The sequence below is a fragment of the Sinocyclocheilus grahami genome, unplaced genomic scaffold (assembly GCF_001515645.1).
Source record: "Sinocyclocheilus grahami isolate Dianchi unplaced genomic scaffold, SAMN03320097.WGS_v1.1 scaffold1141.1, whole genome shotgun sequence".
Classification (NCBI taxonomy): Eukaryota; Metazoa; Chordata; class Actinopteri; order Cypriniformes; family Cyprinidae; genus Sinocyclocheilus; species Sinocyclocheilus grahami.
This window is the reverse complement of record NW_015506320.1, coordinates 983-28,241: the sequence shown is the minus strand read 5'-3', so window position 1 is coordinate 28,241 and position 27,259 is coordinate 983. Positions and strand designations below refer to the sequence as shown.

General features: G+C 37.4%; 1 protein-coding gene across 1 annotated transcript in view; it reads right to left on the bottom strand.

The window, feature by feature from the left end:
• Nucleotides 1–26,667, bottom strand: part of LOC107567287 (mannosyl-oligosaccharide 1,2-alpha-mannosidase IA-like) — a 79,520-nt gene extending 52,853 nt beyond the window's left edge. Inside the window, exons 1-2 of the mRNA XM_016252942.1 lie at nt 26,563–26,667; nt 26,331–26,411 (exon numbers count right to left, since the gene is read on the bottom strand). Coding sequence (XP_016108428.1) covers nt 26,331–26,411; nt 26,563–26,667 — 186 coding nt within the window. The remainder of the gene's footprint in view (nt 1–26,330; nt 26,412–26,562) is intronic.
• Between the last annotated feature and the right edge of the window lie 592 nt (nt 26,668–27,259).

Sequence of the window (27,259 nt, the reverse complement as noted above, 5' to 3'; positions counted from 1 at the left end):
TCAAAACACAAGTTTTTTTTTTGTTTTGTTTTTTTACATAAACATAAGATACACTCACAACACAGCACTAATTAAGCATATCAAGATCCACTTGTAATGTTGGCCCAGGATTCCTGCCTCAAAAATGAGTTCTGCATCCTTTTCGACTATTCCTGACAGGCAGTTTATGTGACTACACCTTTAAGTCTTTAATTTTTAAATGGACAGCTTTCTACGTTATGTCCCAATTAAACAAATACTGAAGATATACAATATTTGTTGTGCAGGGTTTAGCTCTTCTTCATCTTTGAAGGGTTACTTTGGCGAAGGAGGTGAGCAGATCTGTCTCAGAGGGCCAGATTTACTCATCCCTCTTGTAATTCATCCTGTGAGTCAGAAAGCCCACAAAGCAAAGGTCCCCTGAGCATGGCCAGATCGCTGCGTGACAGGCAGAAATCAAACTGCAATGCAATGACTTGTCAAAATTTACCAAAGCTGCTGGTGTGCAGCAGTAAAACAACAATCATACAACTGGGATTAAATCATGGGAGATCAGAGGCATGATGCATCCAACGAAGAGTCAGTATCATCTAAACACACTACTGATCATAATTCCCGCTGTACGGCTCTAAACGAGGACGTGCTTCATTCTGTATGCATATCAAGGATGAGGTCAACACATCGAAACGCGCATCGCTCCATAGAGTTTTCCCCAGCGCCTCGACGGCCTAGATGACGTCTGTGCGCTTGCCCTTGCTCTTCAAACACAAGGTGAGCTGTTATCTCGTCTATGTGAATTCACTTAACAGGTTGTCTGGTTGGATGCCGCCAGCATTTGCCACATTCAGTGCTGCATGTAGGCAGGTTTAAAAGAACATTTGAGCCTGTGGACAGTCATTCCAGAATATGACGCCATCAGCATGAGCACAATCGGAGATTATGGGAGAGCCGATCACTCAAAGCGTGCCATCACTTTGATCAATGCCTGTAATAAAACCCCTGCGCCTCGGAGTAAACAAAACGAAACAGAGCAGCCCTGCTAGACATTTTCAAATAAAGTCATGACAATGTTCAATATATCAAAAACAGTCAGCCTTTAATATGAATGAGAACTGATGACCACAGCATGCTGCAGATGTTTATGTGGTTGACTTTAATTTTTCAGTGGAGTAGAGAGTTTGTACTGTCTGATTAGGTTAATTTGACAAATGCCAAATTTAAGCATTACATTAAGATTGTGCTTGCCCATGCAAAACTCAATACCGCGATGCTTTAGCAAAAACTAATAATTATTCATTTAAAAAACACATTTATAGCATTATACCTTTGTGCTGTTATTTATTATCATACTTTACATCTAATAATAAATAAATTAAATAAAAAATTTTTTTCAATAAATAAAATAAATATTAATGATAATAGTAATAATAGCAGCTTTGGCTTAGCTTTTCACATGCATTTGACAATAATAATAATAATAATAATAATGACAGCAATGTATATTTTTAACAAATTACAAAATTAAGCATAATTAATTTACGCTCGCCCACGTAAAACTCTTTATAATGACTATTTAGCAATAACAGTATTATTTATATTTTGTGCTAATACTTATTATCATATTTAATAATATATATTTATTCTGTTTAACGTTTATTTAGTAAATTAATAATAATCATCATCATCAATAAATTATTAAATGTTAATAACTGTTATTAATAATGCTACTAATGCGAATACATTATTATTATTATTATTAATGTAAATGATGTTGATGTAAAAATAGTATTATTATATAGTATTAGTATTAGTAGCAGTAATAATAATAATAATACTATTTTTATTAAGTGTGAAAAGTAACGATGGAGAGAAGTAAAAGGTCAAGCAGACTATAAAACTTATTTTATTTTATATAATAATATATTTATTCTGTTTAACGTTTATTTAGTAAATTAATAATAATCATCATCATCAATAAATTATTAAATGTTAATAACTGTTATTAATAATGCTACTAATGCGAATACATTATTATTATTATTATTATTAATGTAAATGATGTTGATGTAAAAATAGTATTATTATATAGTATTAGTATTAGTAGCAGTAATAATAATAATAATACTATTTTTATTAAGTGTGAAAAGTAACGATGGAGAGAAGTAAAAGGTCAAGCAGACTATAAAACTTATTTTATTTTATATAATAATAATAATAATATTTTTTTATTAAGTGTGAAAAATAACACTGGAGAGAGAAGTAAAAGAAGGTCAAGCAGACTCTATAACTTGAAGGTTGCTCAAAAATGTCCTGTCCTGTGCCACTTCAAGGTGTAAGTGCAAGTGTGTATGAGCGTGTGCAAGACAAAAAGCGACTGCTGGTCGAGTGCTAGACGTCCACTAAATGAGATAAATTGCCTTGTCAGTGGATGGTGACTTGAGAACCTCATGAGCTTTTACCTAGATTACTGTTAGGACTACAGGGAATGGAGCACACAGCTGCAGAGAGCCACCTGACCCTTTCAAAGCCCTCCAAAACCTGCTTCGCTCACCCAGAGATCAGTAAGATCCAGTATGGAGACAAGCGGACAGAAAGGTTCAAGCAAAAGCTATGAAAGCAAAGCCCTAAAGCTCGAGACAGCTTTGACAAAGGTTGACATTTACTCCACCGTGAGGACCAAAGCTCATGCAGAGGGAGCACAGAAAGTGTAGTATGGAGACATGAAAATATGGCTAAACTATCAGCAAAGGTGCTGCATGCAAATTAGACTTAATTTCAACTTCAAATCTGGTCACACAAATTAAGGTTTGTTGAAGAATGCAAATTAGTTCGGTATCGGTTCAGTAATAGACCATAACCGATTATAATGTAATGATGCTTTTCTAACGTCATTTGTCACATACATGCTTTGTCGCGGTAGCATACATTAGGCACATTCGACTTGAAGCATGATCAGTGTATGACATCAAGTACCGCGAGAGCGATAAGAGAGCAGATGGATACATATACTTTTGAATCACTCTCGCGGTTGATGTCATACACTGATCATTCTGCACAGCACCGCTTCAAGTCGAACGCACCTAATGGCGGAGGGAGGTGAGACACGAGTGTGAGTAATTAAAAATGCTCCAACTACTTTAAAAGCTGACATCTGGGCACATTTCGGGCTTTTATGAACAACCTGGTAAGCACGAAATGGAGAAGACACACGCTGTGTGTAAATCATGTCACGCACAATAAAATATGCAGGGGGTAATACCACTAATTTGAGAAACCACGTCAGGTACAGTTCATAGATCTGACTGCTTGTATTTATTGACAAAATTGTATACATGTGAAGTAATATTGAAAATTGAGGATGCAGTGCATCAATGCATTGTGATGCATTGTGATATTGAATTGAACCGAATCGATGACATGATGATCGTAATCGAACCAAACCATGAGACCCCAGAACTTATCCGATATTGCAATTTTTTTAAGGCGATTATCGATAAGATATTTTGCCATATGGCCCAACCCTACTGTCAACTACAAGTCAATTCAACAGCATTTGTAATTGTTCCAAATTAGAAATGCTTGGCAATTTAAAAAAATGGCAACAAAACCTTGTGGAGAACTGTTTAATCAAACAGTGTACTCCGAGAGCAGCCTTTATGAGCATGATGGAAAGGAACTCATCTCTCTTCACATAAGATATTTTGTATCTTTAGGGAAAACACTGTAAAATGATGTATTCAAGATATGTACAGAGAGAAGAGGGCTGCGCTAAATGAATAATGAAACCTGTGATATTTCCCCAAGGTTGGGTTGGATTGGAAAACCTGAGTGCGAGAGAGCGATCTCTCATATGAACGCAGTCAGTATATTACACCCAGAGCTCCAGTCAACGGCTGCTCTGCGCCGGCTTCCCTTTGGCCGCAATACAAGACATGCTGTAGTAACAGAGCAGCCTGCTCACATCTAGGTTTGTGTAGTCATACAATCCAGACACAAAACACACGGATCTCTAACTGCTGCCACTAGAACATCTACATACGAGTGTAAAGCCACGATGCAGTGTGTATTTATCTTGGCACAATACCAGCTGATTTTAGAGTTCACACTGTAAAAAATTCATGATTTATCACAACTTTTTTATTTTTGTCAAATCAGCTTAGATAATTCATGTTGTTTAGACATAATTTGAGCTTCTGTTGATTAAACCAATCTGTCTTCGAATTAACTCAAATTTTTAGTTTCACTTAACTATTTCAATGAACTAATTTTAAGTTAAGTTAAATTTATTGCTGTGTATTTGGACTAAATGCACTGTTAATACCTTTTTTGTTTTTGAAGTTGTAAACAAAGATTGTTGGAATATGTTTAACTATTTAAAAATAATGTCAAATCAGCTTAGATAATTCATGTTGTTTAGACATAATTTGAGTTTCTGTTGATTAAACCAATCTGTCGTCGAATTAACTCCAATTTTTAGTTTCAATTAACTATTTCAATGAACTAATTTTAAGTTAAGTTAAGTTAAATTTATTGCTGTGTATTTGGACTAAATGCACTGTTAATACCTTTTTTGTTTTTGAAGTTGTAAACAAAGATTGTTGGAATATGTTTAACTATTTAAAAATACTATTTTACTTTTTCTACTTCAAAATTTCACATTTAATTCAATGTGTTTCTTGACATTTCTTTGTAATTGTTTGTGAAACCCCCCCCCCAATACAAGTTCAACATTTTTGGAAAGTTTGATTATCTAACATAAAAATGTGATCTGATTATCTATGTGGAAAGAAATGTCTGCAAATTAGACAGTAAGAAAAAAGGACAGTAAAGACATTTTTAATGCTGGTAATGACATTTAATTTTCCCCCCTTTTTTAATTTTTTTGAAAAGTCTCTAATGCTCCCAACATTTTTTTTTGATGATAAATACTATAAACATTGTGAAATCTAATACAGTTTAAACCGTTTTCTATTTTTAAATGTTTTAAAATTTTATTTATACCGTTTTTTTTAAAACCTGAATTTTTCAGCATCTTTTTCTCCAGTCTTCAGTGTCACATGATCCTTCATAAATCATTCTAATATGCTGATTTGGTGCTCAAGAAACATTTTTTATACTATCAGTGTTGAAAACAGATGTGTTGCTTAACATATTAGATGTCCTCACTGGCATTAAATCAATTTTAATGCAGCCTTGTGGAATAAAAGTATCAATTTCTTTAATTAAAAGTAGTATAGCTTTCATGACACCGTTTTCTATTTTTAAATGTTTTAAAATTTTATTTATACCGTTTTTTTTAAAACCTGAATTTTTCAGCATCTTTTTCTCCAGTCTTCAGTGTCACATGATCCTTCATAAATCATTCTAATATGCTGATTTGGTGCTCAAAAAACATTTTTTTATACTATCAGTGTTGAAAACAGATGTGTTGCTTAACATATTAGATGTCCTCACTGGCATTAAATCAATTTTAATGCAGCCTTGTGGAATAAAAGTATCAATTTCTTTAATTAAAAGTAGTATAGCTTTCATGATAATCACGTTATCACAATCTAGTCCTCACTTTATTTTCCAAACATGACTGCAGTTGTGTTGCACAGTATTAACACAGTCAGTGTGAAAGCAGCTGTTGCACTTACACTGTATTTTTTTTTTATTTAGCATGATGTAAAACAGGCCCAAAACTCACCTTTTCCAACTTCTTCAGTCTGATAAAGAATGCAACAGAGATCTGCCAACATAAGTGTGCTTCTGCTGGCTGGTGCGTTTCTCCATAATTAATTAATTCTGCATAAATGCCCGAGTTTGTCTGCCAGACATGTACAGCGGTGTGACAGACAGCTGAGAAATAATTGATTCCTCTAAGGCTGAGCAGGCATCTTTTTAATAGGACAGATATACGGTAACATGGGGCCATTGTGCTCATAACACAACAGGGATGAATAGGCGGCCAGGCGGAATGGAAGCAGAATTTATCAGCGGCGGATCCTGTTGCAGCTCTTTTCAATAAGACACTGAAGTCTCTGTGTTCAGTCACACTGAATCAGCCTTGACATTGTGACACATCATATCAAAAGAAAAAGAGGGGGGAAATTCTACTTGCAAAAATAAATAAATAAATAAAAAATACAAGCTTAACAATACCAGTAAGCTAAAACGTGCCAGAAAACACATCTCCGTGATGGTCGGCACCAACATTTGTGGAATAAAAGTATCAATTTCTTTAATTAAAAGTAGTATAGCTTTCATGATAATCACGTTATCACAATCTAGTCCTCACTTTATTTTCCAAACATGACTGCAGTTGTGTTGCACAGTATTAACACAGTCAGTGTGAAAGCAGCTGTTGCACTTACACTGTATTTTTTTTTTATTTAGCATGATGTAAAACAGGCCCAAAACTCACCTTTTCCAACTTCTTCAGTCTGATAAAGAATGCAACAGAGATCTGCCGACATAAGTGTGCTTCTGCTGGCTGGTGCGTTTCTCTATAATTAATTAATTCTGCATAAATGCCCGAGTTTGTCTGCCAGACATGTACAGCGGTGTGACAGACAGCTGAGAAATAATTGATTCCTCTAAGGCTGAGCAGGCATCTTTTTAATAGGATAGATATACGGTAACATGGGGCCATTGTGCTCATAACACAACAGGGATGAATAGGCGGCCAGGCTGAATGGAAGCAGAATTTATCAGCGGCGGATCCTGTTGCAGCTCTTTTCAATAAGACACTGAAGTCTCTGTGTTCAGTCACACTGAATCAGCCTTGACATTGTGACACATCATATCAAAAGAAAAAAGAGGGGGGAAATTCTACTTGCAAAAATAAAAAAATAAAAAATACAAGCTTAACAATACCAGTAAGCTAAAACATGCCAGAAAACACATCTCCGTGATGGTCGGCACCAACATTTAGTTGTCAAGGGCATGTCTGGAAATGATAAACAGTGTAGTCATACCGCAGCCATTCAGATGAAAATGAGGGGCTGGTTGAAAAGATGAGATGGATGGCATGAGATGACAGGGACGAGAGATAGATGGAGAACAGGCTTTCAGCATTGTGATGAAATAGGCCACAGGGACGCACCTGTGCTCACTGATAAAGCAGAACTAGTGAGAACGTGGAGACACACTGACCCTGAACGTTCATTCCTCACCATATCAAAGGAAGAACAGGAAACGCTGGTGTGATTTTACAGACCACTGCCAAACTAAAGAATAGGGTTGTCAAGTGCAGTACTTTGACACAAGAGTCCATATGAAAACAATACTGGTCTGACTGCAAGATGGCTGCTTACAAACACTTGATTTTACTATCCGTTCCTGTAAATGAAGCCAATTAGATCAAGACGGAGAAATTGCATTTTTAAATGCAGCCAAACAGATTGTATTGCTTATAATTTTGTTTTTCCTCCATTTCTCCTGACTGTTTACATAAAGAACTTGAGAAAACTTGATTACTTGTAAAAGTTATTTCCTTAATTGTGCAATACTTAAAAGTTACTTGCCATTTTATTTTTTTAAATTGCTAATATCTAACATTTGTGTGTACAAAAGCATATTTGTGATATCGAGAATTATGAAAATGCACGCATGTGTATCGGCATCTAAAACTCTGGTATTGTGACAACCTTTTCAATTACTTTATTAAAGTAATGTAATTGATTACTTTTCTAAATTTCTAATGTTTTTAACTGTTAATCATTTTCAAACATGTAAACCAGGCAGGGTTAAACTTACAATATGTGCTCAACACTGATAACTGTCAGACTTTCGAAATCCTTCATCACTTGAATTAAGATTATAATATTTTAATTTTAAAGGAGACATTGGATGCAAAATATCTTCATTTGCAAATAAATGTGTCTTAGCAGTGTGTGGACACAATGATAATTCAGTCCTTTTTTTTAATCCCCCAAAAACCTAAACAGTCTCAATTATCAAACCATTTTGATTTTGGAGTGAATACCAGTGCTCTCTTCCACCTTCAATACCACGACTGAGGTGAGACCCTTGAGCAAGGCACCAAACCCCCAACTTTGTTGGTGTGTGTGTGTTCTCTGCTGTGTGTGTGCACTTGGATGGGTTAAATGCAGAGCACTAATTCCGAGTATGGGTCACCATACTTGGCCACACATCACTTCACTTCACTTTCACTAAATTTGTTTATGTCTGGCTGCTCAAATCATTTTACCCCAGACTGCTTTCTGAATGAGGGACAATTCAAGGCAGGTTTTGTTAAAAAGTTAAAACTCAAGGATGGATTAGTACCCATTGTTCATAATCCAGCTGCACCTCCAGAAGTAGTAAGTCTCACACTTTTTATTTATTTATGGCATTTTTGCCTTTATTGTGATAGGACAGATCAGACATGACAGGAATTGAAGTGGGAGAGAGAGAGAGAGCAGGGGGGCGGGATCAGGATAGGTCCTCGAGTCAGGATTTGAACACGGGACATCCAAAGCGCAATGGCGCTGTATGTCGGCGCACTGCCCACAAGGCTATCGGTGCCAACACAATTTTTACTTTTTATGATTTGCGAATCGTGTTTGCTCTTCCACAGAAGAGAAGGGCGGGGTGAGCAAAGCTCATTAGCATGTAAAGAGATATGCACCGAAACGAGTCGCTGTGAACAGAGCTGTTTTTGACAAGGTAAAAAGGGTGTTGTTTTACACGACCACTGAGACCATTTCAATAATACCCTAAAGAATCATACCAACTTGTGGAAAATGGACATCCGATGTCCCCTTTGAAGCACAGCCACCACAAAATCAGACTTACTTTAAAATCATTCTGTGGTTAAATACATATTTAAAATCATAACAAGAAATAGTTTAATAGCTATGATACTGTTTTTGAAATCAAATATTTGCATAGCTATGACAGGAAACACTGGAATCTAACAATGCCTTAGAAAAAAAAAATCTTTAAAAAATAAAGCATATACATAAACCCTATCGGATAAGCATGTTATAAACTTCTGAAACATTGGTGTTTCAAATTTTAGAGCAGTCACTGCAATTTATGAAAGAACTCAATTATATCTGTATGTGGGAGTGTGTGTGAAAAAAATCAGATGTAACCCCCTTTGTAATCCTTAATATTTTCATAAGTAACTGTAATTTAAAGGTGCTGTATGTAAGTTTTTGACTCTACTAAAGCATAAAAATATCATCATATGTTTGCAGATATTTAAGAAACATGCTAAGTTAACATACTTGTTTATCTGAAAAACAATACTACAGTCAATTATTCTTCTTTGAAAATGTGCGTTCCGGGCCGGAATGTCGGTCTCGGTTTTGGTTTGTGAAACCCGCCCACTGCCAGTTTACCCAATTGCATTTCGGCACCCCGGGTTGCCAGTTGGCGGAAAACACAGCGCATTTCATTTCATTCATCGTCAAATACACTCGTTCCTGTTGGTGTCGTCAATCTGGCAACCTGCGAGTGCGTCAAGTCTGAGGAGGAGGGGCCGGGTGAAAAAAACCCTCTCCAACATTTTGAATTTGGACTGCAATACCTAGTTCAACCACTCGGTGTCAATCCTACATACAGCACCTTTAATTACACATTTTTTCTTAGTAACTGTAACTGATTACAATTACTTTTATTTTGTAATTAAGTTACATGTAACTAGTTACTCCCCAACACTACAAATCAGCATATTAGAATGATTCAGCTTTGCCATCCCAGGAATAAGTTAGTTTAAAATATAGTGAGGGGCTGTCGCGCTATTTTCAGTTTTGTGTTTATTTTGTTATTAAATTGTTTAAATGTTCGCCGGTTCCCGCCTCTTTCTTCCCGAACTAAGAGCTGTTACAATAGCCTATTAAATAATAATAAAAAAGATATATAATTATAAAATGAAAATTTGTTTGATGATCTGAAACATTAAAGTGTGACAAACATGCAAAAAAATAAGAAATCAGGAAGGGGGCCAACACTTTTTCACACCACTGTATATATAAAATGTAAATTGCACATAGGACAGCTTTTACTGTAACTTCTAAAGGTAATTATGAAATTATTTTTCTCTTCCAGTTGTTGAAATACAATCATTTACACAGCAGCTGTCATAACTTGGTTTCATGACAGATTTAATTAAACATTCAATAATTAAGCCATCACTAACAGGTTAAGTAAAATACAATCAATTTACAGGCCAATATAGTGCAGAATTTTAACAAAATGCTCTGAGCTAAATGACATGCTATGTGACATACTGTTTAAAACTATTTTATTGACGTCTTTCTGTGGCTGAAAGCCAGACTGGGTGATTACATGAGACGAGATGTTCATTGATATTTATTTTGTGTTATAACTAGTAGTAAAAAGGAAGGGATGATCGTGTTCACTTCGTTTCATGCTGCTTTTTTAATTGAGGCACCTATAGAGTGTCGTGCCACCTCAAAAAGCATCAAAATGGCATTTATTGATTGAATTCCCCGATAAAACTGAAATTTGAAAGATAAGAAATTGTTTCTTGTTAAAAGCAAGAAAACGGAGTTGGCATGCTATATATAAGGTCTAGTAATGTTTTATTCACGCATCAACTGAAACTGTGTAGACTAAAACATCTATTTTGGGATTTAAGAATCAATATTGATTCTAATATGCTGATTTGGTGCTCAAGAAACATTTTTATTGTTATATTTGTACTTTTGTAACATTATAACAACATAAATATCTTTACTTTCACTTTTGATCAATTTAATTCAATTTTTGAATGGTAGTATTTTTGGCACATTTTCTGAACGTTCCCTGACTAGTCATAATATCAGCACTGAATTCTCTAACTTAGGCATTGAAACAGCTGTGGTTTGTTGTTTTCGAAATCTATGGATGAAAAAGTATGCCAATGGCGTAACAAATCAATCTGCATAGCTTCGATATTAGGCTAGCTAGTAAAAATTCAAGGGAAAAAAAAACTATTCTAAATCAGTGCTAATTAACAATGACAGGAAACCTAATTAGGAATTCCCATGGCTGACATACTGTAGCCTATGGAAACACGATGAGACTGCAATCTGATGAAGTCCAGGGAGGCCAGTGAAGGCTTTTCTTCATCCTGTGCTCTGCAGCTCGTCTCTCAGTGCTGATAGCCCTGCAAATGTACCAAAGACAGATAGAAACACAAAGCCTGAGAGCAGCATCCTCCTGAGACCTCTGCCTGTTCTTTCTTCTCTTGCTTTCTTCTCTCTTTCAGCCAGGCCTCTTCTGAACTGCATAATTCATAAAAAATAGACCATTCTTGTCGAATAGTTACGGGTCTAATGTTTTCACAGCACTCTGTATGTTGAAAGAACCGTCATATTTTTTATGTATGGTTGCCGTTTTACATTTCTTAAATGTGAAAACACGGAGTTAAATTTGAAGGAAGTAACTCAAGGGACAGGAAATAAATTGGCCTTGCTTTCAATAGTAGGAAAAGCTGGTCCACTGGGAACAAGAAGGCCATGAGAGAAGGGGGAGCTGTGAGTCATCCGTGCAAATGTACAAAAAAAAATACATTTAATTGGCTGGGTATGCTAAAGAACATCAGTATCTGCTATAACACTGATTAACTGCTCAACCAAGCTCACAACATTAACACAAACAAGCCATTATGTGGGTGAAACACTCCGAAGTACCTGGTCATTACCTGATTAAACCTCAAGTCTCAAGTGGTGCTCTGCTCTCCTTAACAATTCACACTCTTCTGTCACAATTACAAATCAACATACACACGCTGATGCCGTGTGACAGGATATGAAGATGCAGGGAGTGCGGCGCTGAAGATATAAGCAGTGCTGACACACCAGAGGAGGCTGTGACGAATGGACAGGAATGTGTAAGGTCTATTATAAAGGTGTGGAAAGAGTCGGATAAGTTTAAGTCATGAGGGAACATGGTGAACTAGATTTACAAAAGTTCTATTGGACCTGTCTGCCTGAAATTCTCATTGGTCAAAGACGGCAAAACAAAACATGCCAAAACAAGCCAAAACAAAACAATTTTGACAACATCAATACTTAAAAAAACTAAAAAAACTAAAATAAAATAAAATAAAAATAATTACATCAATACTTCACGTTTTGTATCAATAAACATGCATCAAAAGAACTGCAGGAAAATGTTAGTTTTATATATTATCTATATATATATATATATATATATATATTATAAACAATATTTATTTGATATATTAATAATAAATATGAATATAATACATATTCATGTAATAAAAAGCATTAAAAGTGTAAATCTATTATCATAAAGCTAGTATCTAATATCTAATCTAACAATACCTAATCTGATGTAAACTAATCTAATGAACATAATATATGTTTGTTAATAGTAAAATAATAAAAATGTAAACAAAATAAAAGTAATAATATAATATAATATAATTTATACAACAGTTCGTTCTGGTTCTCAAATCTGATTGGTTGAGAACCGTGAGATATTGTACTGGTATCGCTACAGGAACGCCCTTTCACAATTTTGTATCACTCCGCTTGTTCTAGTCGGGTTTATGTTTTTTTTTTTAATTATTCACTGAGCTAATCGTAGAGTACGTTAGTTAATATAAGAAGAAACGCTCTCTGTCTCTCATATTTGGATGCACGTCTTGCCGCATTGTTTCTCTCTTATAACCTCATTATTTCTCACTAATAACCTAACTGAAGCAGCACATGCCCTTGATACCAATTCTAGAAGTGACTGTATGTTTAACTGTCAACTTGAGCTTTGAATCCGTGGCGGAAGGAAGTAGTTCCGCACAAAAGAGGGTTTTATTAGGCACTCTGTTGTTTCTTGTTTAATTACACACAAGTTCCGTTGAACTGTTGTATAAACGAAATATCAGTCTCGTACTCTAGCGATACCGCTCTATATCAGCGGCTGTGATTGCCTCTGGCCTAATCACAGTCATGCTGATATAGAGCCGGTATCGCTCTCGTACTCGAGTGATAATATAATATAATATAATATAATGGAATTTCTGTTGTTTGCAAGTCTGTTGAACATGTCAGCATATTACAAATGACATTTGTAAATCACCTCCACCTGAGCTAATTCTTGCCATGCTGGAGGATGCAGGTCAAAATGGTATGAGAGCCGCCCCTGAATACACATGACTGGAAAAACAGGCTTGTGAATCTCAACACAACACAATACACCATTTATCATGTCAATCAAATCTAGGTGCAAGCCGGGTGCATTTATGGCTTCCAGAAAGTACAAAGAACATTTGAGACTAGAATTTTACTTTAAACTAGGTCTTATTCCATCTGGATGTACTAAAAAGAAAAGCGGTGCATGACGGGGCGGTGAGAGATCTAGTGAAGCTACGGCTGAGACGGAAGTGCTGAAACCGAGAGATAAATAAGTGACAGCTGGAGCTTTTTGCACTTCTACATCTAATGTGTACCCTGTTAAAAGCGGCCAGCGGAGAGATGGATTGAGATCACAGACCTGAATACCAGCATTTATCGCCACTTATCACCTGCGCTCGCGTTTCTGAGGTTAATGCGAGAGGCATTTTGGGGCCACGTGCTGCCATCTGAAGACTTCACAAGCTTGGAAGTTTGAAACAAACAGCTTCAGAGATTTTTCGCAGTGTTTATTCCTGGCCTAAAATATGCAGAGTAATTGTGTCGCAGTTTATGCCGACTGATCCCGACTGGAAGCTGGAAATAAAGTAAACTTGATGTTTTGTAAGCCAACATGAGGTCCTGCGTTGTAGGGCCCCATATTGTACAGAGGAAATTGCTTGTCATGCTCTATCAGAGGAGGAAAGATCTCTTGCTAATAGCAGGTGCGCCGAGCATCTAGGGTATTTGCGGGAACGAGCGGAAAACAACCCATTTAACTCAGAGCAAGAGAAAAATTATGCGTTTACTGCTTTATGTGATTCTCTCTAAAGCTTCATTTCTCTACTCGTTGCAGTCAAATTGTTGTGGTGGCTCAGCACAGCTGGCAACAGGCGTGGTGTTAATTGCCATATGACTTCCATCACAGTAAAAAACGTTGGCGAGAACAATCTGAAAGCAAGAAATAGGCAAATTAGTGTCATTGAAAATGGCGCATTAAAAACTCATAGAGAACTCTTTGTTGTCAGGAGGAATGGCGTTTGCATTATGCGAACGATACACAATAGCCGTGTCACTCAGCGCAGCATGCCGGCATTAAAGATGCATGCGACGGTTTCAGTATTGTTTAGCGAATTACAAAAGAATGCCTTGTGTATTTACAGTAAAGATGTCTCCTGACAGAAACAAATGATTGTGGACCGAGTGAGGATGATTAATTTCCACATTTTTAATCATTCCAGAAAAATAATGGTAATAACGAGCCATCGGCCCACGGACTGCTAATGAGTCTTCCAGACACAACACTGAGGAATACCCGTGTTTCCCACCCCAAATCCCTCCCAAAGAATATATGGAGATGACTGCAGAAAAACTGAGACTGAAGGAAGGTCTGGGCAGCAGTTATGATGAAACAGATGTTATGATCATTAGCACTGATGGCATCATTTATCCTGCTCTGCCCTGCCTGCGGAGCTCGAGCGAATGCTTCACAGTTCATGTATTTATGTTGCTTAAGCGGCTTTTATCAGATTGCCATTGTTTGGGATTTGCTAGGTAACTAAAATGAGGTAGTAGGGTTTAGTCACATGGTTTTAGTGTAAACACGCACCCAATAAAAGCACCTATGCTTGTGTCATTTTTATCCCTCAGAACAGTGCGCTGTGTATGTTAGGGCTCCAGACTGCGGCCGTTTGTCCCGCTTAGTGCTATTAAAATGTGTTGGATGATTCACTGGTGCACCAAAACCACTAAAGTGGGATAAATTCAGTTGCATGCAACTTAAAAATAATACATAATAAATAATACACACACACACACACACACATACATACAGTAGTGTGAAAAGGTTTTTGCCCCCTTCCTGTTTTTTTAATTTTTTGCATATTTGTCACACTTAAAAGATTCAGATCATCAAACTAATTTTAATTACACAAAGATAATGCAAGTAAATGCAAAATGAGCTGATTGTCGTGCATTATTCTCCACAGATAGCGCGATCTGAACCCTAAACACGTTTTGTCCACTTTGTCCATCATACATACATAAGATGGCGCCGGTGGGGTAGGCTGCCGTCACTACTGCTCCAACCACTGTTTGCTTCTTTGCATTTTTAAGCTATTTTAATCTTTTTATTTTTCATCATGATTATTACCTGTGACAAACATACTCTTGTCTCTATTGGTCTACAACTTACTCATTCTCTATAGTTTTTAACACTGGACCCAAATTGGCCAAGCAAGATTCTAAGGGAGAACAAAGGACTAGATCTGAAAAGGCGGCCCCGTGGGAAACGAGAATTTAAGCGGGACAAACGGCCGCAGTCTGGAGCCCTAACATACACAGCGCACTGTTCTGAGGGATAAAATGCAGTTTTTAAATGATGATTTATTTTATTAAGGGAAAAAAGCTGTCCAAACCTGCCTGGCCCTACGTGAAAAAGTAATTGCCCCCTAAATCTAATAACTGGTTGTGCCACGCTTTGCCGCAACAACTGCAATCAAGTGTTTGCGATAACTGGCAATGAGTCTTTCATATCGTTGTGGAGGAATTTTGGCCCACTCTTCTTTGCAGAATTGTTTTAATTCAGCCACACTTGGAGGGTTTTCGAGCATGAATGGACTGTTTAAGCATCTCAATCGGATTTAAGTGCGGACTTTGATTTGGCCACTCCAAAACCTTAATTTCGTTTTTCTTGAGCCATTCAGAGGAGGACTTGCTTGTGTGTTTGGGATCATTTTCCTGCTACATAACCCAAGTGCGCTTGAGCTTGAGGTCACAAACTGATGGCCGGACATTCTCCTTCAGGATTTTCTGATAGAGTGCAGAATTCATGGTTCCGTCAATTATGGCAAGTCGTCCAGGTCCTGAAGCTGCAAAGCAGCCCCAGATCATCACACTACCACCACCATGTTTGACTGTTGGTATGATGTTCTTTTTATGAAATGCTGTGTTGGTTTTACGCCAGATGTAGCAGGACACACACCTTCCAAAAAGTTCAACTTTTGTCTCATCAGTCTAAAGAATATTTGCTCAAAAGTCTTGGGGATAATCAAGATATTTTTTGGCAAATGAGAGACGAGCCTTTGTGTTCTTTTTGGTCAGTAGTAGCTTTTGCCTTGGAACACTCCCATGGATGCCGTTTTTACCCAGTCTCTTTCTTATTGTTGAATCATGAACACTGACCTTAATTGAGGCAAGTGAGGCCTGCAGTTCTTTAGATGTTGTTCTGGGTTCTTTTATGACCTCTTGGATGAGTCGTCGTTGTGCTCTTGGAGTAATTTTGGTTCGCCGGCAACTCCTGGGAAGGTTCACCACTGTTCCAAGTTTTCTCAATTTGTGAATAATGGTTCTGACCTTGGTTGCTGGAGTGCCAAAGCCTTAGAAATGGCTTTACAATCCTTTCCAGACCGATATATGTCAACTGTTTTGATTCTCATCTGTTCTTGAATTTCTTTAGATCGCGGCATGATGTGTTGCTCTTTAAGCATGCTTCACTTTGTCAGACAGGTTCTATTTAAGTGATTTCTTGATTCAAAAGGTCTGGCAGTAATCAGGCCTGGGTGTGGCTAGTGAAATTGAACTCAGCTTTCTAAAATAATGTGGTTAATTGCAGTTCTTTCATGATTTAACAGGTGGGGCAATTAATTTATCACGTAGGGCCAGGTAGGTTTGGACAGCTTTTTTCCCTTAATAAATGAAATTATAATTTAAAAACTGCATTTTGAATTTACTTGCATTATCTTTGTGTAATATTAAAATGTGTTTGATGATCTGAATCTTAAGTAAGTGTGACAAATATGCAAAAAATTTAAAAAACAGGAAGGGGGCAAAAACCTTTTCGCACGCACGCACGCACACACACACTCACACTCACACACACTCACACACACTCACACACACTCACACACACACACACATATATATATGAAGAGTTCATTTGCAAAAACCGATAATCGGCACTTTAAAAAAATGAGCTGATTGCCATGCATTATTCTCCACAGATAGCGCGATCTGAACCCTAAACACGTTTTGTCAAAAAAGCCGGTTTTGTCCACTTTGTCCATCATACATACATAAGATGGCGCCGGTGGGGTAGGCTGCCGTCACTACTGCTCCAACCACTGTTTGCTTCTTTGCATTTTTAAGCTATTTTAATCTTTTTATTTTTCATCATGGTTATTATTACCTGTGACAAACATACTCTTGTCTCTGTTGGTCTACAACTTACTCATTTTCTATCGTTTTTAACACTGGACCCAAATTGGCCGAGCGAGATTCTAAGGGAGAACAAAGGACTAGATCTGAAATGGCGGCCCCGTGGGAAACGAGCCGGCATTAGGAACAGGTTAAGGTCTCGCGCTCCCCTGCCTAGCATTCTGCTGGCCAACGTTCAGTCATTGGAGAACAAGCTAGACGATTTTAGGACTAGGATTAAGTTCCAGAGGGAGATTAGAGACTGCAACCTCCTCTGCTTCATTGAGACATGGCTGAACCCAGCGATACCAGATCATGCGACCCAGCCGGCTGAGTTCTTTTCGGTTTTTCGCATGGACAGAACAATGGAGTCAGGGAAGTCAAAGGGAGTTGGTGTGTGTTTGATGGTAATCAACAACTGGTGCGATAGCGGGAGCGCTATCTTTCTCAAGCGTTCCTGCTCACCCAACTTGGAACTTTTGACCATCAAATGTCGCCCTTTCTACCTTCCTAGGGAATTTACCTCAATCATCGTCAGTGCAGTTTATATTCCACCTCAGGCGGATACGGGCACTTCTATATGGGAATTACATGAAGCTCTCACTGAATATCAGACCTATCACCAGGATGCCACACTTATTGTACTGGGGGGTTTTAACAGTGCTAACCTCAAACGCGCAGAGCCAAATTTCCATCAACATATTACCTGTCCTACACGAGGTAATAAAATTTTGGATCACTGTTACACTGCATTAAAAGGAAGCTACAAGGCACAGTCTCTATTACCGTTTGGGAAATCGGATCATGTTTCCATTTTTCTCTAATGCCAAAATATAAACAGAGACTGAAACAAGTCGCTCCAGTTCAAAGGGAGGTCGCGCGCTGGTCAGACCAATCAATAGCCACTTTGCAAGACGCTCTAGATGATGTAGACTGGGACATGTTTCGGTGCAGCTCAGACAACATCAACATGTTTACGGAAGCAGTTGTGGGACTTATCGGGAAACTGGTGGATGATACAGTCCAAAAATTACCATCAAGACATTTCCCAATCAGAAGCCGTGGGTGGATAAAACAATCCTGTCATCCCGCACTGCTGCCTACAAAGCAGGGCTTGCTACCGGGAACAACGGTAGCGTACAAGAACGGGATGAGTACAAGATTGCATCTTACACGCAGAGTGGTGAAGGAGGTAGAGTCACAGTAAGAAAGTAGAGTCACAGTTTCTTCAAGGTGACTCTAGAAGTTTGTGGTTCGGGCTGAGAACGATAACGGACTATAAAATACCAGCCCACATGATCGCGAAGACTGACGCTTCTCTTGCAGATGAGCTAAATACTTTTTATGCTAGTTTTGAGACTGCATCTCACTGTGCTAACGGTGCTGTTGGAGCAAATAAGAACAAAGATTGCATACAGGTGGAGAGCACAAATGCAGGAAAAGCGTTCATCATCACAGAGGGTGAAGTGAGAAGGGTTTTCCAGAGAGTGAACATAAGGAAGGCAGCAGGACTAGATGGAATCTCAGGTCGGGTCCTTCGAGCTTGTGCAGTCCAGCTAGCACCAGTGTTCACCGAGATATTCAATCTCTCCCTGCCCTCCACACAGCCCTAGATCACATGGACAAGAGGAGGGGGAATTATGTTCAAATGCTGTTTGTTGATTACAGTTCAGCTTTTAACACTATTATTCCCTCAAAACAAACATTAAAGCTGGAGAACCTAGGATTTAGCCCAACCCTGCGTCAGCGGATCTACAACTTTCTATCTGACAGGCCACAAGCAGTAAGGGTGGGCAGATAGATCTCATCCTCAATCACCCTCAGCACAGGAGCACCCCAGGGGTGTGTTCTAAGCCCTTTGTTGTACTCACTGTACACATGAGACTGTACAGTGTCTCAATCAGTGTCTCATCGTCAAGTTTGCTGACGATACTGTTGTGGTAGGCTTGATCTGGCATATGGGCCAGCACATGCAAAGCATGCAATGACTGTGGCAACTTTAACATTTAAAAGGATACTATGGCAAAGTTATTACTTTCCTAATTAAAACTGATTTTGTTTTCATGAAAATATGGTTGACCTGAAGAAGAATGCTATATACTTGGAAAATTATGAGCTTATCGACACATGTGACAATAAGTGACAATACACTTAGCTCACAAGATGAGACAAAATACAAATACATGGTTCACTAGAACAAAACAATATTTTAATACTATTTTTAAGAAAATTTCAATGACAAATTATTTGTCTTTTAATTACAAAAAGTAAAACAATGCAGGTGTATTTTGAAATATTTTAACTAATCTAGGACTGTAACTAATGATTATTTTGACAATTGAGTAATCTGATATTTTTTAGTAACACAAATAGACCTAAGTGAAAACCAGGCTTTAGTATGACTATTTATATATATATAAACTAACGATATAAACTAAGGCAATAATAATTGGCTCAAATAAAATATCAAAACCAAGTAATTACATGGTTTTATTGAACAACACTGTTAAAATACATAATGTAATATGCCTATACGTAATATGAACATAACCAACTTAAATACATTATGTATTATAACAAATACTTGTAGAGGGTGCCAACGGCCTGGTGACGTTTCACTTTACAACGTGATTAAACGATGTTTAAAGCCATTACATTTTAATATTTGGACTCATGCAAACTCAGAAACTTTTATTTTGAAATCGCGATGTACAATAAATGGCATATTTAGAAATAGGTTGATGTATTCTCCTGTGTTGGCCAAGGTTTATAGATGATTTATGTTGCAAATCTAGTGATATAATGCACATTGTTTTCCCAGATGAACGATAAGCAATTCAAATTCACAGCATATGCAGAGGAAGAGTTTAGCCCCTTTCACACATACAGTCTTTACTGGAAAATTACCGGTAAGTTCCCATTAAGAGATCATGTGTGAACAGGACCTTTTCAAAAATCCCGGTAAATTTGTTCTGGCAATCATATCTGTCTTATGGAGATGGCATGATTACTTTGAGCTGTTTACAAAGCTCCGCTGCTTTTTAATTAGTTTTTCTATGTAAATATGCGCTAGATGGACATCTTTGACCATTGCGCCTTGCAGCCTTTTCAACGTGTCGCGCTTCTCCATTCATCAGGGCTGCAACTCTGCAATTGGATACTATTATCATTTCCAAAAGGCAAATATTCCCCTTCAGAGTCAGAATCGGCAAATAACATTTGCAACACATCTTCACAGTACAACTTTTTATTAGTCATTTGGCGATTTTCTCTCACAAATCTCACAATTTACTTGCATGCTATGAATGACACGATAGCTCACTTGCTCTGCTATTTCCTTGAACACTTTGAATAGGAACGTGATGTAATTTTGGTCTAGAATCAAAGTATTTCCAGCCCTATTCATCCCCCCTGCTGCCTCTACCACGTCTCCCGGCTCTCACACGCACAGCACGGCCACGTCTACCACGGCCACTCCCACCTTTTTGGGGCGCTGGATCCAAAGATCTAGTGCTACTTCCAACCCTATTTCTCCTACCCCTGCTGCCTCTACCTCTAGCAACAGCAAAAAGGCAAATATTCCCCTTCAGAGTCAGAATCGGCAAATAACATTTGCAACACATCTTCACAGTACAACTTTTTATTAGTCATTTGGCGATTTTCTCTCACAAATCTCACAATTTACTTGCATGCTATGAATGACACGATAGCTCACTTGCTCTGCTATTTCCTTGAACACTTTGAATAGGAACGTGATGTAATTTTGGTCTAGAATCAAAGTACTACATGTCTGCTATCTAGTGGTAGGGAATATAAATGAGGTATTACACCATATTAGGAAGTACAGTCTATTTATATAAGTATGACGTCTTGTCGCAATTTTGCGACTTTGGCACTTATATATATATATATATATATTAGTGCCGTGTTCGATACATCGATATGACGATGTATCGTCACAGAGATCTGACGATACGAGTATCACAGCTGGCCCTGTATCGATATTGTGGCACTTGTGCAGCAGTGGACCATGCTTAATTTGAATACAAGAACACCGTTTAAAATGGAGTAGAAAAGTGTGAGGTTTCTAAAAAATAATGAATAGAGCATAATATATAGGCTAGAACCAGGTTTAATCTGGCCGCAGAGGAACACAAATGGGTTGCCTGATATAAAGAGACGTAATCCCCGAAACAGAGCTTCCCACTTGCGCAATACGGAAATATCTGCTAAGTGTGCTACTTTGTCAACCTGGCAACCATGTGTACGCGCTCTCTCTCCACAGTGGATAAACGCCCTTGCTTTCTGAAAATACTGGTTAGCTTGCAGTTTAGCGATCTCCGCTTCAGTATTCTATTCTCAGAAAAGTGTAATTCATCAAGTGTTCATTTATGAGAGAGAGAGAGCGAGAGAGGGGGAGGCTGTGTATGTATGAATTACCACCATTTTGCCGCGTTTCTCTATTAACAGTGAAGCTGTGGCTTTAATTCCTTTAGAAACAATGATGCTACCAGCTCCTTGTTGAGAAAGATAATGTTGCTCTTGAGCGATTAAGCTATTTAGTTGATCAAATTGCGGGGCAGTGCTAAAAAGTTTGTTCCTGAATGTCTGAGTGCGGCCGCAGAGTGACTGAGCGTGTGTGTGCGCGTTAGATACAGAAGACACAGCGCATTAGTTTAGAACTCTTCTAATTTTTATTTTTATTTTTTTAACGTAGAGAGTGTGTTAATTTGTGCTATGATAACCTACCAGCAATGTAAATATGATTTTTTTATATATTAGAATGAGTGCATTACAATATAAATTTATTAGAACGCGTACATTATTATTTATGGGCTTAAAAACAAGATGTAAACATGAAACATATTAATTTTTTTTCCTCATTAATGTACGCACAGCACCCCATATTGACAGAAAAACACAGAATTGTTTACATTTTTGCAGATTTATTAAAAAAGAAAAACTGAAATATCACATGGTCCTAAGTGCTGTGACGCTCATATATTTAACTCAGGTGCTGTCCATTTCTTCTGATCATCCTTGAGATGGTTCTACACCTTCATTTGAGTCCAGCTGTGTTTGATTATACTGATTGGACTTGATTAGGAAAGCCACACACCTGTCTATATACGATTTCGTTTACCACACATACTGAAGTGCACGTAACGCTCGCAGTGATTTCAAAATCTGCTGTCTCACTAAATGAGAACATAAATACATGAACATCACCAGAACTGCTTTGAGAGTACTTCATGAGAATTTTACTCTTTAATTTTGAGAAAAAACTATTGTCAATATCGTATACACACAGAAATTCAGGGGAAAAAACACAGGGAAAAAAACATGAATTCACGCAACCTGTCAAAATAAAAGTTTGATTTAACTTGAAGAAAACATTACTAGAAATATACCAGAAATATATTACTATTGTTCAGTAGAATGTAATTAGACATGCTTAAACACAGAATTTGGTTACAATAAAACAGAAGGTGAGAAAAGAACAAAACATTTCATAGGGCCCTAAACGTATAGTTTTTGTTAAACTTATAATAAATGGATGTTAAACTGTATCAGTTTCATGATTTTAGTTAATAAGATATGCTTTTTGATTAATACAATTTAATTTAACCATTAAACAGGAGTCCAGAAATTTTTTATTGGAAACTTCATAAGGTCCTAAATAAATACATATAAATATAAACACTGGATTATACTATGCAAACGAGCAGTCTGAACATACATGTTCACGTCATCCATGACTAAACGCATGAGCTATAATAAAGCTGGACTGAAATTAAGTATTTGTGCAGCCATTGATCTCTGTCAAGTTATAGAAAAATATACACAACATATGGGACTTGCCAGGGGTTATGTAAAATGAATTATAGAGCAAGAAAAATATATGAAAATCGATATGTGATCCATTAAGGAGTTAAGTGCTGTGTTCTGACAGGTGGCTCTGTCCCAGGCTGCTCACGTCAATGATGGAAAACCGTCCGGGCGTAAATAATGCAGGAATAAACCAGCCAGAGATTAATCCTCTCATCGTTCAGGAGAGGAAACCCAGCGCTGGACTAAATCACAGCAAACAACATCAGTTTCTGAAGCTGTCTATGAATGCGGCCGTCCGCTTAGCCTGTGCTGAGGAGCATGTGCAGCATTTTGCATGAAGGCTGTCTCTCAAGACGATGAAAGATTCATCAAAGAGCCCAGTCCTGCTTTGAGTGCTAGCCAAGGCACTGGAGCCGTCAGCAGCTAGAGAAGAAATCACACCGCTTTTCAATTTTAGCACCACCTCAACACATCCAGACGCTTTATGTTATATGCATGCGTATATGCGAAAGGGTAATGAGGAACAGCCATGTTGCCTGGCAGAAGTAGAAACTATATTGATCTGAAGCCTCCCAAGAAAACCTAAACATGTCTTCTCTATGCAGATGACGTAGCCATCAACCTCCAGTGACGATTTAGTCATGCGGTGTTTTCATGGAATCCAATAATAGGTTTGGTCTCCAAAAGATTACATTTTCCAAAGCCCAGTGGGAATTTAAAGGCAGACACATTTACCAAGATCTCTCGCTGTGGTTTAACAATGTGAGCGGCTACCTGAAGGCTATCTCCTGTAATCAACATTTCTCAGTTCAGGGCACACATTATTATGAAAGTAGGCAGGAGGGCGTCTCATTATCCTGAGTGTGTGAGATTACTACACTGAAGGACTTTCATCAGCGCTGTGCTTGAGTCCTGGACTCTATGCTGCCCACTTTGTATTCAACCATGTCGTGCCTCCCCCGTCGATACACGGTGATGAAACGAGCTTGCGTCTTGCTGAGAGAACAATAATGTAGTGTTCAAAGATTTACATCGCTGTAAGACTATTCTCAACAAGGGAGATAACGGAGACCTCAACTGTTATCTGAAACGGTGTTTGACAACTAGCCATTCACTTCAACAGACAGCGTTTGGTTTCGTCACACACCCATCTTGTGTAACCCGTCATACAGAATCTCAGTGTGGGATGACATATAGAGGTCATCATGTTTCATTAAAAGCTTTGGATTGGGCTGGGCGGTATGATGCTATAATGTGTCAACTGTAGAGATTGTGCTATAGGGTTTGTATGGCGTTCAATAGGCATGAATGCTTTATGTGAGAGCATTAGTGAAATACATTATTCTAGACTTATTCATTTGTTATAAATTATTTGGCTACACTGTATTTTAAGTGTCCTTGCTACAGTGTAATTATACATTTAAGTACTAAGTAATATGAATTATTTACATGTACCTACTATATGGTTAGGGTTAGGATTAGGGTTTGGCTTAGGGTTACTTGCATGTAATTGTGCATTGTTTATTGTTATTATAATAGTAAGTACATGGACAATAGGACACCTTGAAATAAAGTGTTACCAATAATTTTATCTTGAATAAAGTTTCAAATAAAGTTTGAACCGTGACAAATGAAATTAATTTAAAAATCATGAAATGTATTTTAATTCAAATTTAATGAAATTCTAAATGTAGCCTAATAAAATGTCCAATAATTTCCCAAATTAATTTAATTATTCAGCAAGAAATAAAGTGTTACCAATAATTTTATCTTGAATAAAGTTTCAAATAAAGTTTGAACCGTGACAAATGAAATGAATTTAAAAATCATGAAATGTATTTTAATTCAAATTTAATGAAATTCTAAATGTAGCCTAATAAAATGTCCAATAATTTCCCAAATTAATTTAATTATTCAGCAATATGAACTACTGCAAGCTTATTTAATATATAATATACATAGCCTTCAGTGTAACATGATCTATCAGAAATCATTCTAATATGCTGATTTGGTGCTCAAGAAACATTACTTATTATAAATATTAAAAACTGTTGTGCTGCTTAATATTTTTGCGGAAACCATCATTTTTTTATTCATCTTTTTTTTTTCTCCAGAATTCTTTGGTGAATAGAAGGTTCAAAAGAAGAGCATCAATATAAAACAGAAATCTTATGTAACATTATACAGGTCTTCACTGACACTTTTGATCAATTTAATGCATCTTTGCTGAATAAAATAATTTTAACAAAAAATATATATACATATATCTTACTCATATATTCTCCTATTCAAGACCATAAATAAAACATGAAATACAAGAACAACTGTTTAACATCGTACAAGCTCAAGCTTGAGTCATTCCTCCAGGAAAAACAACACGTTACCCATTGGAACTCATCTTTCTTCTGCAGCACTACTATAGCTATTCTCTGCTAGTAGGAGGAGAGATGTCTGTTCTGCTGAAGGGTCTGCCTTACATCAACACAACCGCACAAGCACAGGCTTGATGAAGCTCACACAGTGAGCTGTTCCCTCTCCGGACAAAGCTCTGTTCCGCACTGCAACAAATGAAAGCTTACACTATCACCGAGAGCACATTTGCTGCAGGACACAACGAGAAAGCCCTGAGTATCAGCGGAAAATGCCACTCTTCTGATTTGAATCAGATCCTTCACATTCTGCCAGATGCTGCTGGGAAAATCTAATTTACAGGAGGGGAGATCGGAAATATGAGCAAAGTTCTGCATTAGCCTAATTCAACGAAGCCTTGGAAATGGGCTTTGTGTGTGCGCTTCAGGTCACGCTTGAGAGTCCAACATCTTTTTTTTGGTTTAAAAAAGGCTTTCAATTTAGCAGAGTGGGCACAGAGCTTCCTGGATGTGCCGGGATCTTAAAACGAGCTCTAAGTGGGATGGCGTGTGTGTGTGTGTGTGTGTTTGTTTGACTTGGCTCAACGTCTGGACAAACAGCCGGACCACCGGGACAAGACAGACCTGAGGCCCCTATGGCTCTCCTGAGAGGCCTATTGTGTGCTGCCAACTATAAATGTCACTGATTTCCAACAGTTTCACACAGAGATTCAAGGAAACTGTCTTTAAACGCGCCGAGAACAAATGCCAGCTACAAGCTTACAGCTTCCTTCAGGCAGCTTGTCAATTATAGCCAGCTTGCATATCAAATCCTTTGGCCATAAGCACATATTCAGTCTGGTAAAACATGAAAAAAACATCTGTACACTCCAGGTTTACATACCTCTTTGCCTGAGAGATAATAGGCGGACAGCAGGCCTCCAACAAAACGGATGTTCACTTCAAAGACGGAGATTTCAGCATTCTGAGGGAATAAAACACAGGAAAACAAAAAGAGGTGAATAGTTAAGCTCATAAAAACACAGCGACTGGCTCACCTTGAACTGCAGACTGTAACAATAGCAGGGGAGAATTTGTGAGTACTAACACACAAATACAAAGAAAGAAAACAATACAACAGAGCTGATAAAGCTCTGCTGGGATTGAGCACGGATACAAACAAGATCCCATAGGAGGGTGAAATCTGAGTGCGGATATTTTCTGCGGATCTGGGAAACCATGGCTGCTGGGGAAAGGGGGATCCTATGGCGCATGTTACATGAACAAAAACATCACTCACAGGATACAGAGCTATAAAGAGAGGATGCTTCTGAGAGCATCTTCAAATAATAACAATGAAAAATATATAATATTTCAACAGAAAACCTCTTTGATGTTATACTTTCATCTTATATTTATCTGCACTTGAGAATACGTACAGCCCTATTACATCTGACAATATGATTTCAAATACACAGTTTTATACTAGTGCTTCTTAGACAGGTGGCACACAATCTGGAATTATACAAAAAAAATATTTTTACTTTACCTGTACAGTATATTTTAAAATATAGCCTATTCTTAATATATAAAATAATCTTTAAATATAAAATCTTTAAATTATATTATTATTATAAACATACAAATTATACATTTAATTAGTTATTTTAACACATTTTTATTGTATACTCACATATTTCTCTATGTTTACCTTATGTCTCATTCCAATTTTAATATACATTCATGTATTTAAGACTCATCATCCACAGCCCATATTCACAGTGTAAATTGTATATATTTTATTTTTAATTGCCAAAGCAGCATATATGGCAA